The sequence below is a fragment of the Gorilla gorilla genome, chromosome 7 (assembly GCF_029281585.2).
Source record: "Gorilla gorilla gorilla isolate KB3781 chromosome 7, NHGRI_mGorGor1-v2.1_pri, whole genome shotgun sequence".
Taxonomy (NCBI): Eukaryota; Metazoa; Chordata; class Mammalia; order Primates; family Hominidae; genus Gorilla; species Gorilla gorilla.
The window spans coordinates 52,420,957-52,434,899 of NC_073231.2; the positions used below are offsets into that span (position 1 = coordinate 52,420,957).

Consider the following 13,943-nt stretch of genomic DNA (forward strand, 5'->3'; position numbering starts at 1 on the left):
ATATATAGGATAAACACATGAGCTACATTTAAACACAAAGCCAAGGGTTCAAACCTGTTAGGAAGCACCGTAAATACACAGAGATCCAAAATGATCCCAGAGGACTTAAATTCAGCTGAAAATAGCATCAGTACCAAATATATTAACAGATATGCCAATGGGAGAACTAAGGTTTTCTATTTTTGAAAGTTTCATGTGTTTCCTTATTTCTGTGAGGGAAACTCCTGACTTCTGGGTAATCTTTGGCTCCTGAGTGCTTGCCTGGCTCTAACCCTGTCTTGGATTGACCATAAGCTCCTGTTGCTCTCTTGCGCTTGATGGTTTGCCTGAAATGAACTACTGTTCCTTCCTGATTTCTAGCTTCTGTGTACTTCCGGAGTCAACAAGTTCTGCGTCCCTGCTCCAGCAACTGCCTTGGTTTTCCTAGTCCTGATTAATCACACCATTCCCACAATCCAGAAGAGTCCGGGCTGTGATTCATCAGCAGAACATCTTGGAAGAGCTATACAACTTTTGCAGTGGATCTTTTCAGGATCCCCACTCTCCCAAATAGGAACTGACCAAAATGTCCCCAGGTGTAAGTTTACAATGATCCGAGCCTTGAAGGTAGTTCTAAGTCGTGAGTTAATGAATATGCAGTGCCTAACACATAAGAAACACATAACAAAAACAGAATTTCCATATTATCTTGGAATTTTTTTTCTGGAAACTTCCACAAAATTTTAAAATTACATAAAATCACCAAATACCCCAAAGCCTTTCTGTAGTGAAAGCCAATGGAAAAAAAAACAAAAACAACCTTGAGAGCTCTGGAGCTCTTACAAATATATCTGAAGAGAGAGATAAATGTTAGATGGATTGCTATGTGGGAAAGAATATATTATTTTAGAGGGAAATAATCCAAATTATATTTTAAATACAATAGGTTCTTACAGTAAAGGAATCCAATAATTAATATAAATGATTTTCTGAGGACAGGAGACTAAAGTATCAATGGATTCAAAATGTGGCAGAGATGAGCCTTTGCCCCTCAATATTTATTCCCGTGTCATTATTTCAGTGTAGAACTCCCTAAGTTTCAGCTGGGCACATGGCTGTCCAGCCAGTCAGCCTATTTCCCAGTCTCCCTTAGAGCTGGATTAGCCATGTTACAAAGATCTGGCCGCGGGGATGAGAGTGAAAGTGATGTGTGTCATTTCTGGGTCATATCCTTAAAGGGAGTGCTTGCCCTCCACTTTATCTCCCACCCTCTGTCCCCCTGGGGCTGGAATGTGAAAAGTGTAGTGGTAAGTCAGCTTCAACCATAGGGAAAAGGACAACACCCTACTATACTGGTTCCCCCACCTTCTCTAACCCATTGGAAACACCTAGAGAATCTACATAAATACTGAGGCCTGGCTCTCACCCCCACATACTCAGATTTCACTGGTCCTAGGGGCTGGTAGAGCAATAAGATAAAAGAAGCAGGAGTCTCTGAATAACCTGATGCGGCTGAGCTGCTAACCCCACTGGAACACCACTGGGGTATATTTAATTTAAAAATTAAATAACTAGAGTTCTAAGAGAGAATGCAAAAAAGGCCATGTTGATTACATATGGCTTTCCTAGCCACAAACAATCCTTCTTCATTGTTCAAACTATTGTTATTTGGTCTCAGTTAAAGCAGCTGAACAAATATCCTTACGAATAAACACAAAATTCTGGCCTTCAGGAAAAAAAGAATATGTTAAGTACAGGTAAGAAAAAATACTACTCTTTTTCTAAAGGAAAAACTAAAGTATAACTATTGAAAACAAAAAAGTGCAGTTTTAGCATAATCTGGGGAAATTATGGCTGAACTAGAGATTTATTAAAGAAAAAACAAAAAATAAACTAAAAATATTAGACAAAGACAGAAAAAAGATACTAAAGTTGGCCAATTCATTGATGATTTGCATAAGTCAGTGAGGCCTTGGTATCAAAATGTGATGATTTTAGGACAGAGTTAAATAAATATTGATTTCTCTTATAGGCCCATTTTTGACAGGACATAGGTTAGACTGCTTTAAGACATGGTCTTAATAAGAAATAATAAAGATATAGTCTCCTTCTATTTTGTTGCTCTGTCACCCTGAACATGTACCTTCCATTTCATGTTCTAAAATGGCTGCCCGATCACCTGCCATCACATCCTCATACCAGGCAGGGAGAAGAGGGAAAGGAGAAAAGAGAATGCACACTCTTCACAATAAGGGCACACTGCAGAAGTTACCCAGGCCACTTCCTCACACCCCACTACCCAGAACCTTTACATAGGCCCACACTTATCTGCATGGGAGGCTGAGAAATGTAGTCTTAAGCTGGACCTAAAACTTTTATCACTATAGAAGAAAAGAACATTGGGTATTGGGGACACTTAGAAGTCTCTGCCAGAGGTTTCATTATGAAGTGGTACAAGAAAACTTGAGATAAAGTTGTGTCTAGAATATTCAAAATACATTTTGTAAATATATAAAATATGTAAAATCGGCCAGGCATGGTAGTTCACACCTGTAATCCCAGCACTTTGGGAGGCTGAGACAGGTGGATCACCTGAGGTCAGGAGTTCGAGAGCAGCCTGGCCAACATGGTGAAACCCCGTCTCTATTAAAAATACAAAAAATTATCCAGGCGTGGTGGCAGGTGCCTGTAATCCCAGCTATTTGGGAGACTGAGGCACGAGAACCGCTTGAACCCAGGAGGCAGAGGTTGCAGTGAGCCGAGATCATGCCACTGCAGTCTAGCCTGGGCAACAGAGCAAGACTCTATCTCAAAAAAATAAAAAAATAATAAAATATATAAATACAAATATATTTATATATAAAATTATAGAAAGCCAAATTTGACATAGTTATACAGTATAGAAAATGAAAGCCCCCTTCATCTACATACCTCTGGGAAAATAATGAATTCTTAAAATAATCTTGAAGTATGTGTGTGCGGGACTAACATTTAGGTCAATTAATAGAATATAATAATGCCTTTCCATAGATGGTCTCCTAGTGCTACTGATAGAAATAAGGCTTTGGAATGAGAGATGTTATTTCTGGAATCCTAAAATTTCTTTCTTTGGGGCAACAGTCTCAAATAAGAAAAGGCTGGAACTCCTAGGAAGCATGAAAGCAAGGCCAAGTTGAGGCATTACAAGGCACCAAGGGAAAACATTAGCATTTCTTGCACAATCTCTGAAAATGTGTCACCATCTATAAAGCCTCTCCTACTGGCAAGAAGGCAACTTAAATAGATAATTAAAATATCAAAAGTGGCAAATCAAAATCAAACATAGATATCAATCCATATTTGACTCTTTCCGAGAAACAAAGTTTTCAGATGAATAAAAATGTTTATCCATCTATATTCTACATTGCGATATTTTCACTGTAAGACCAGAGAATATTTTTATATCAGTATTCTAAATTTAATCAGATGGAGTCATTTCTTAAGTACTATACAATTTAACCTTTCAAATGAAGGGCTTGCCTTTTAATGGAAAATATGCATTTCACATTAATAACAAAACACAATGTCCTCGGCTAAGATACTCTCGAGCAAAACAGATCCCTTTTTGTACACTATGCTCCGTTATATGTAAGGCTATACAACAAATTTATTCTATAAATCAAAGTCTGAAATCACCGATACCAATTAGAAGTGCTTAAAAATCATAACTTCAAATTAACATATCATTTTCTTAAAATTTCAATCATTGAACTCTTGGATCAAATGCAATAGTTTATGAAAATGGGGGAATTTTTTTTAAGCAGTTATTATTAGATGTATCATCATGTGAATAGTTATGTTCAATACCAGGGAAAAAGTGACCCAGCCACACTTTTAATCAATGAAACATTTACTACAGAATGCTTTTCCTGAATTTTTGATTGTTTGAGGCAACTGCAATGTTATAAATCAAAGATGATTTTAATATAGCTAATATAATTTTAATAAATTGTAAATTCTTCAATTTACAATTATAATTAAATCAAAGATCTTGATTTTAACATAGCTAATAATATAATTCTAATAAATTCACATTTGAAAATTTTTAATAAATTTAATAACACTTTTAATGAAGAACAAAAATCTATCTCATGAAAAGTAAATATAAATAAAATGTTTAAAGAAATAATGCAAACTGAAACAATTATTTTTAGGTCAAACCAATAGTGCTGAAAACACAGACATAATAATTTTATTTGGTATGAAAATATAATACCAGGTATATACTAAAAGACTACTTAAGAAAATGCTGTTTAAAACAAGTGCTGAAGAAACTATAATCACACTAAAATGTCAGATAAATCATTTTCTTTTTTTTACATGGCTAATGACTGATATGTGCATCAAATGTAAAATAGAAGTTTTATACTATTTGCACCATGGTTTAAAAAATGGTTGTCATTATTTCTGAGATTTGAACCTATTCATACTAGATGTAATAAACCAGAAGTGCTTACGTCTCTACTTGAGCTCCTAAATTTGTATGTTGTGTTTAAGAAAATCACAGTTAAAAGAATAATTGAACAAAGCCTATCATACAACCACCCTCAGATGTCCAACCTCAATTCCCTTTTCTATTCCTGAAAGTGTGTGTCCAAATCATTACGATTCTCTTCAGGGCACTGCCCTCTCAGCAAGAACAAACAACAAAACAAGAACAAAACAAAACAGAACATCAGACAGAAAACCAGAGTTCAACTTCATAGAGGAAGAACGACCATCGGATAGCAAGCAACCTCCATACTTGCCTCTCCCCTAAAGTGGCCCTTGTCCTTACTCATAAGTTCCTTCTGGAGGAAAGCCATCCCTCCCTGGTGGCTCCCAGAACGCTCCCTCTCCTGCATTCCCTAGGCCCCGCTGGAGTTGTCAGAACCTTCTTCTATTAAACTTGTCCTTATGCTTCCAGGCTTGGAAAAGACAGGGTGACTGACAGACCAGGCTGGTGACTCTCAAGCTGGTCTGAGCCGTGCCAAGCTCAGTCTGTGGATAGACAAGACAGAGGAGAGGGAGATAAGCTTGGAGTTTAGGGAGGGGGAAAAAAACCACTTCCGGCCGGGCACCGTGGCTCACGCCTGTAATCGTAGCACTTTGGGAGGCTGAGGTGGGGGAACTTCCGTAGCTCAGGAGTTTGAGACCAGCCTGGACAACACGGTGAAACCCCGTCTCTACTAAATTAGAAAAAATTAGCTGGGCATTGTGGCATGTGCCTGTAGTCCCAGCTACTCAGGAGGCTGAGGCAGGAGAATCGCTTGAACCCGGAAGAGGGAAGGTTGCAGTGAGCCAAGATCGCGCCACTGCGCTCCAGTCTAGGCGATAGAGCGAGATCAATAAATTAATTAATTAATTAATTAATTAAAAAGAAAAGAAAAGGAAGAAACACTTCCTACCTATCAGGACTTTACCTACAGAAGCTGATTTGAATTTCAGGCCAGCCCTGTGAGGTATTATCAAATGTGTTTTCCAAATATGAAACTGAGACATACAAAGGCTGTGTTGTTTGCCCAAAGAGAGAGTTTGTAAGTTTCAGTGCGAGGATTTTAAACCAGTTCATCAGATTCTGTGCCATGCAGTTCACCTCACTGTCCCAGTGTGGGAGGGAGAGCCTCTGGTATGTGTTCACAAGGGGCCACAAAGACCATCCCAGGCCGTTCCACTAGCTGTACACTGGAGAAGCAGCAGAATTTTTAAAATACACAAGTGACAGCTTGCCCATTCTTAGTTTTACTATGTTTTACTATGGGTATGTTACACAGCAAGATGGCTCAGAAAATTTCAGAAAATTTTGCCCTGTCTTATCTCCCAGTGCCATGGGGGTGCTTGCTATGCTTCCCCCAAAGATGCCATTTGCCTTCTGCCACTTTCTGTTTTCGCTGCTTTAGTTCCCTTTTTATTGTCTCTCTACCCTTGGCTAGGCTCATCTGCCTTACCCATCCCTAGACAAAATCATCCCCTTGTCTCCTCGCAGTTACCACCAAACTCCTTGAATAGTTTATCCATCATCCTTCACATCCTCAGCTTCCACTCGTGTCTCAACTGGTTCTGACAGTCTGGCTTTTGCTCACACGCTCTACTGAAGCTAAAACCCCAATGACATTCTAACTGCCAGATCCAGCGACCTCTTCAGTCTTCACACACCCCACTTCCCTCAAGTCCTGCCACTTTAAAGCGACCTTTCTTTGAAAACTAGATCCTTCCTTGGCTTTCAAAGTATCAACTTCTCCTAGTTCTTTGTTTCAGCCTTCGATAGCTCAAAGTCACCTGCACACTCTACTCTTCCTCTATCCTTTAAACATTGACTCTCCAACACCCTACTTTTTGTTTGTGTATTTTCTTCCTCTAATTGCTCTCCTTGTGCCATCTCACTCAACTGATGGTTTCAAAATACATGATTAGTTAATTTTTAGATCTCTCACTTTTGGCCCAAATTATTTCTCAAGTTCCACATTCTTATCTTCAAAAATCATAGTAGTATTTGTGGCTCAGCTCAACACGTCCAAAAGCAAATTCATTTTCCTTCTCCTCCTAGTGCTGTTCTGTCCCCTGCATTCCAATTCTCAGTCAATGACACTACCCATCTAGTCTTCAAAACTAGAGACTTAGCCCCATCCTATGTTCTCCATTCTACTTAAACCTCCACTTCTGAGAGTATACAAAATATTAAAGCTTCTACCCAAAAAAGCCCTCATAGTTGGGCGTTTGATTTGTTTGTGGTTTGGTTTGGGTTTTCTGTTGTTATTGTTCTTTTATATTTTCCAATGCTTCTACCCCAGATCAGACTTTCCACATTTCTTACCTGGACTAATGCAATGACAGACTCTTAATGGGTAACTAGACTTCAATCTTTGTTCCTCAACCTTGTCAACAGAATTCTCTTGCTAAGAAACAAATCTAATCGCATAGGTACTATTTTTATATTAAAGTAATTGGTATTATAATAGGGTATAATTATAAGACTGTTTCAGACCCTAAATGTGAGGATCTGCCACACTGAGGTCACATAACACATGCAGCACTTTGGGGATGGATAATTCTCCCAGTATAGCACATTCCTCCTCCTCCTTTAGGAGCCAGCTCTATCATCACCTTTTTCCAAAACTTCCCTTGACTCCCCAACTGAAAGAATCTCTATTGCCTCCACGTGACTTTGCTTATGGCTCTAGTGTCGCAGCTCCCATAGAGTATTGTGATGACCCGGCACCTAACATAAGCTGCGTTTGTCTGCACAGGCTGCCGTAATAAAATACCACAGATTGATGGCTTAAGCAGAAATTGATTTTCTCACAACTCTGAAAGCTTCGAAATCTAAGATCAAGGTGTCAGTAGGTTTGGTTTCTCCTGAAGCTTCCCTCCTTAGCTTGCAGAGGGCTGCCTTTTCCCCATGTCCTCCCAAGGCCTTTCCTCTGTACACCCCAGTATCTCTCTGTGTGTCCAAATCTCCTCTTCTTTGAAGGACATTAGTCAAACTGAATTAAGGTCTACCCTATGACCTCATTTTAACTTGATCACCTATTTAAAGGCCCTATCTACAAATACAGTCCTATTCTTAAGTATTGGGGATTAGGACTTCAACATATGACTCCTGAGGAGGGACACAATTCAGTCCATAACATAAACCTTAAGCATAATGTGCTGAATCAATCATCTTTGCCTGGAAGAGTCAGGTCATGACTTAAAGCGTTTGATTTCAGATGCATTCAAATCCTGCTTTGTTTGCTTTTGCTTTGTTTGCCTGTTTGTCTATTTTCTTGAGCACCTGCTATTTACAAAGCCCTGTGTTTAGGCCAAGAAAAGCATACATAGGAAGTAAATGCAAACCCCCTTTTCTCTGGGAATTTGCCATCTAGACAAATGTTTTTTCTAACTGCTTTTACGAAAGCTCAAATCTGAGAAAGGTAGAGCCATGCACAGAGAAGCCAGGGTGGCAATAAAATCTAGCCATAAAATCTAGCTCTCCAGCAGCCCTTGCAAGGGCCTCTGGAGCTCCAGGGAGCACAATTTGAAAGAGCTAAGAGACACGCATATATTAAGCTGAATAATAGAGTGAGGATGCAATTGTTTAAACTCCAAGTCGCCATACTAACTGTGGTTGTTGTTACCTGGAATATAAAGTTTTCTCACTGTCTTAAAATCAACTAATGAGCATTTATAAGAATATCATTAAAAAGACTACACTAACAGAAGGAAAACAAAGAAGGAGGAAACAAAGAAGAGAATTGGGGACATATAGAAAGGGTAGAAGAGGAATATAACAGAAACAAAAATTCTATCTAATGATGATCATAGGCATGGCTCTTTATAACAACTGTAGCATCAGCAAAATAGCAGTAACTACTTATAGGACCCTCTTATGAGCCAGATGGGCCAAGCCCAATGCATACATCTTATCATCCTTACAATACCCCTGAGAAATGCTATTGTTCTCCCTCCTACGAATGAAGAAAAAGGGGCATGAAAAGTTAGGAATGTGTTTAAAATCACAAAGCAAATTAGAGATGGGACTCAAATACCAAGGTATCCAAGATCAAAGCCTGGACAGGCAACAAACTTGAAAATATTTTGTTTATGACAAGACACATAGCTTGAAGTCATTGCTTTAATATGCCCACAATGTGGACTAGCCATGCATTCTGGTTTGCCAGGAACAATCCCAGTTTCCATCTGTTTCCCAGTGTCATTATTAATAGCACTCCCTTTCACCCTCAGAAGTGTCCCAGTTTAGACAGTAAATTATATGGTCATCCTGCCTCAGTGCCACTGACCCACAGTGTAAATGGCCTACACAATTTTCCAGGCCCAGTGCAAAATAAAAATGTGAGGTTTCTTGTTCAAAAAGCAGGGGGCTGTGGGGGAATGCTATTAAAGGTACTGAAATATAAAGCTTTTTTCTTTCATGTATCTGCTCTGCTCATGTCCACCGTCCCATCAGACTTCATTTGCAAAACACAAGGTCAAAGATAAAATTGGCAAGAATTTCAAGATGGCAATAGCAGAGCATTAAAACAAGCTGGGCATCCTTCTCAGCTCAGAACCGTGGGCCACTGCACAGGATGTGCATCCATGAAGCCAGTCCTGGGTCTTCCTTTTCTCTGTCCACTCACATGAGTCTGTCATCTCGGCAGGCTCTGTCACAGGTTTGCAAACAGGAAACAGGTTGTAACTTACTATTGTCCAGACTTTGGATGTTAAATGCTGGATGTCAGGTTCATGTAATCATTTATTTAGAAGAAATGTTTGAAAATATTTTTAATAAAGCACAAAATTTCATTTCCCAAGCAAAACAAGAACATAAATTCAAGCAAATTAGGTCACTCTCTACCATTTTATCTGTGACCTAAAAATAATTAATCTAGATAGTGTAACCTATCCATGATCTCAAACAAAAATTTAAAATATATGAAACAATAGTGCATGCAAAGTCTTTAATACCTCAATACCTGATTTAAATCATGTTTCTGTTTTAAAGGCAGGTACCACATGTTTAATTTGAAATTTTTTGCTGCATAAATTCATATGTGCCTGAGCAAAACTGAAAATTCTACTATCTATTTAGACCAAATGGAAGAAAACAGGAAATCAAAATGTTCAGGATGATTGAGGCACTATCCTTAAAAATGGAGTGGGAGGATAGAGGATGGGTCAACTCATTGATTCCTGCATGCACTCAACAAGCATTTATTGAGGACCTACAATGTCACAAGCACTGCACACAATTATGGAACGCACAGGCACACAAGGTGGTATGTCCCTGTCCTCAAGGAGGTCTAACAGAATGAGACCAAAGTAAACAAATGCACACATCAACTACTTTGGGTACTATGGAAGAAGGAAATGCAGGGTAGAGTGGATACAAAGCAAGGAGCACCTGGGAAGAAGGGGCTAATTGAGCCTTGAAAGCCCAATAGGAATCCACCAGGTACAAAAGGAAGGCCCCAGGAAGAACAAAGGCAGAGGCCTGAGGAAGCACAGCCCACCATGGAAAGAGTAGCCAGGTGAAGACACAGAGCTTTGTTCAAACAGCGGTGTGTGCCTGGGGGCAACTACAGAGAAGATGCAGATAGACCCGTACCTTAGCGTAGAGAAGAAAGGCAATGCTCATGGGCTGTCTTGGGGATGGCAGTGGGGGAAGATGCTCTTTCCTTAAAGGCCAAAGTGTGGGAATTGAGGAGAGAGAGGGCTCAGAAATAGCAAAGATTTTAGAAAAGCTTTTCCCTCTAGCCATATGATTTCTTTTTTTTCTTTTTTCTTTTTTTTTTTTTTTTTTTTTTGAGATGGAGTCTCGCTCTGTCACCCAGGCAGGCTGGAGTGCAGTGGCATTATCTCGGCTCACTGCAACCTCCACCTCCCGGGTTCAAGTGATTCTCCTGCCTCAGCCTCCTGAGTAACTGGGATTAAAGGTGTCCACCACCATGCCCGGCTAATTTTTTGTATTTTTAGTAGAGACGGGGTTTCACCATGTTGGCCAGGCTTGTCTTGAACTCCTGACCTCAGGTGATCCACCAGCCTCGGCCCCCAAAAGTGCTGGGACATATGATCTTTTTATAAAGCTAATAATACCATTTTTTTTGCTTATTTATAGGGCAGTTAAGTAAAAATATGTTCTTAGTAGAACTAAAAATATGTTTTCTACCTCTTCTTCCTCTTCCTAATAAAGATTAGTCATCCTTCATCCATGTTAATGGCTTAAAGCAATAATAGAAATGATTAATGACTAATCTAACAAATATTTAATTTGACTTAGGAGTAAACTATCAATTTTTGGCAACAAATTTGCCACTCGACTTATTTAATACTATGGCTAACTTTTAAAAATAACTTCTATTGCTTGTTTCCATCTCTGATCATTCCCTTAGGATAGGTTCCTAGAAGAGGAATGACCAGGCCAAAGGGTTTGAATAGATTAAAAGCTCTTGGTACATATTAGCATAGTCTAATATCAAAACCAGAGTGACTACATCAACTTCAGGTAACCAAGAAAACTCCATGGGGAGTAAATGTTGCTATAAATAACACCCTAAAAAGAAAATCTAATAATGTATTATAAATAGATCTTAGGCTTTGTAAGCCAGAGTAAACTTTTATTTAGGATGGCATTCAAACTAATTAGTGCATTTGTGCATATAAACATAAACAGGCACAAATGATGCACAAAGAAAATGAAAAGTGGAAGAGCCCATAAATTCTGAAAGAGATAAAAAGAAATCATGAAATGATGTTCTCCTTATAAAAGGGGAAAATTTATTTTATACTTTCCATACTTTCTTACCTAACTCTATATACTAACAGTAAGTTTTCTGTTGCAATGATCAGGTTTAAGATTAGAAGAAAAACTGATATTTTAAATAAAGATCAACAAATTGGTTTTTAATATAATTAGATTAACTGTCTCTGCAAATTAGCATTCTGCACAGTACTTTGTTCACAGATCTTCAGAAAGAGTAATTATGTAAGAAATGACTCAGATTCTTCAAAAGACAACGAACTTTGTTACCAAAAAAGTTTCATGAATGCCAAATTTAAAGCTATCAAAAATCAAATCTTAAAAACATACTTTTTTGACAATCTTTGTTACAAGGAAGTATATAATAATTCTATAAACCACCAGTTCCAGGATATTCTCAAATACCTGTATATTTGCAGAGAATGTGGCCCCTGGAAGTCAAGTATATTGATTTTGAGAAGTCAACCATAACGCAGCCTGTACATTTTACATCACTTGAGACATTGTTCTTTCCTTCTTGCCACAGCCAAGAAGTGAATTTTATCTGTCATGATTACAAGCAGAAAGTTGACAGATTTCAGAACACTAAGCAGGAAGTTTGGCACCTGAAATATTTTCCTTCAGACCAAGGGGGCATGGAATTGGTTGTTGGAAGGAGAAGGATTTGGATGAGATCACAAAAACTAAAGCTCCTGGTTCTTTGAATGATGCTCTCCCAGGAATCTGGGTGGAAAGAAGCCAAGGCTCAAATTCTTTGTCTTTTCAGCAATTAATAGGAAAAATTCAACCTTTGAGTGTTATCTCAGCAGTTACTTTCACTCAGTTTTGCCCCTTCGGCCCTAAAATGAATGAAATGTTTTCAAAGCAGATGGCAGTGAGTCAAGCAGAAACGTGGAATGTAAGTACATCCCCACTTCCACGAAGTCCCGAAGCTTGATTACAGCACTCTCATGGGCCATGTAAACAGGGGACCAGAAACTGAGCAGAAGACAGATTTAAGCCGGGGGGAGGAGGGGGGGAATTGTAAGACTAGGACAGGGTGAGCGCCACATGTGGCTTTAATATCCAACAGCTGCTAGAGATCATCACCCCGCTGCTCTCTCTGTACCCCTACACCAGAATCCTCTGTCTCAAAGACCATAACTAAAGCGGCCACTGCCATGTTATCTGAGTAACGAACTCAAGCTCGAGCACATTCAAGGATTTTTTTTAACTTAGTGTACCTGAATGTAGCCGACTGGACCTTTAATCACTAAACCAAAGCTTTAAAACAAAGTCTCCAGGAAAGAACAAGAAGGAAAATCAATTACACAGTGCACTTGAGCAGACTGGGGAGGCGGGTAAAAGAAAAGTGAGGGAAGATGGGGCAGCCGGGATTCCCTGGACTGGAGCTCTCTTCTCTAGAGCTAACTTTTCAGACCTGGAGGTCTCCAAGGCCCCCGCAACTCAGTGAGTCTCGGGGCACTAACAAATCCCCGCGGGGGTCACCGCGCCCGCGAACGCAGAGTCCACACGTGGATTCCCGCGCCTGTGATGCCCCGACCCATCCCGCGTCCCCGCACAGACAATGCCGCGCGTCCTTCCCGCAGCCACTCCGGGACCCGCGCCCCGCGCCGCCCGGACGTCCCCCTGCGTCTGCCGGGGACACTCACCGACACCAGGAACTCCAGCGTGCCCACATAGTCCCGCTCGGTCTTCTGGAGCTCGCTGAGCACGCACACGCGCAGGCGAAGCTGCTTCTCCAGGTCCTTGGCGCTCTCGGCGCGGCTGTCTCCGCGGCTGTCCTCGCTCATGGTCGGCGGCGGTGCGCAGCGCGGCGCTGCCCGCCGTGCTGAGCGCTGACCCGCGCGCCCGCTGCTGCCCGGCCCCCGGCGGCGAGAATGGAAAGTTGCCGCCTCCGCCAACTCCGAGGAGAGACAGAAGACTTTACATGCTGGGGAGAGTCTGGGCGCAGCGAGAGGAGGGGATCGGGCTGAAATCCCGGCGCGGGGGGCGCGGGGCTCTGCAGAGGAAACTCCTGGGAGTGGGGGCTCCGGCCAGGCCCTGCGCGCCCGGCCCCGCTGCTCTGGCCTCACACGGCCGGGGCTGGAGGGGAAGCGGCTTCGGCAGCCACAGCAGTGACTTGGACATTAATCAAAAGCTTTGTATCCATGTGACTCCGACCCTTTACCCTTCGCCAAATCTCAGGAAAAAGGAAACACAACCCTGGGGAAGTACTGCGTACTGGCTAATCACACACGCGCGCGCGCGCACACACACACACACACACACACACACACAGCAGCAGCACTTGATATGGAACTCACAGGAGGTTCCCAATCCCAGAGACACACACTCCAAGGCGCAGCTCGAGGGTTACTCCTAAGCCTCCGCTATTGTTTAACTTTAATGTGTTTTGTACAAATCCTGAAAGCAAAGAAACAAGTCCCCACGGTTACATAACTGGATGGGAACAAAAACAACCACGGTATTGACCCTCCCTCTTTGAAAAGAAACACATTGATTTTGGGTTTCATTCAGGCACAAAACAGGTTTGCTTTTAAAACCCTCCAACTGAGAATAGTTCACAGGGCAGACACCCTCCAGTCTGAGCTTGGAAAGTCAATTAGCATAATAAATGAAGACACTATGGGAAAATGACAGCCTCTGCCCATGCAATAAACCCCAGATAAAATAAGCATCACCCTTGTACTGTGCTGTTTTCCAT

The 13,943-nt window shown here is 40.9% G+C and overlaps 1 protein-coding gene across 2 annotated transcripts in view; it reads right to left on the reverse strand.

Annotated features, from left to right (window-relative positions):
- The window catches only part of PREX2 (phosphatidylinositol-3,4,5-trisphosphate dependent Rac exchange factor 2), a 285,220-nt gene extending 271,653 nt beyond the window's left edge, over window positions 1-13,567 (reverse strand). Inside the window, exon 1 of one of the 2 annotated variants that reach the window (XM_019032811.4) lies at window positions 12,889-13,567. In XM_019032811.4, coding sequence (XP_018888356.4) covers window positions 12,889-13,029 — 141 coding nt within the window. In that variant the 5' untranslated portion in view covers window positions 13,030-13,567. The remainder of the gene's footprint in view (window positions 1-12,888) is intronic. The other variant, XM_019032810.4, reaches the window with a different exon arrangement.
- Between the last annotated feature and the right edge of the window lie 376 nt (window positions 13,568-13,943).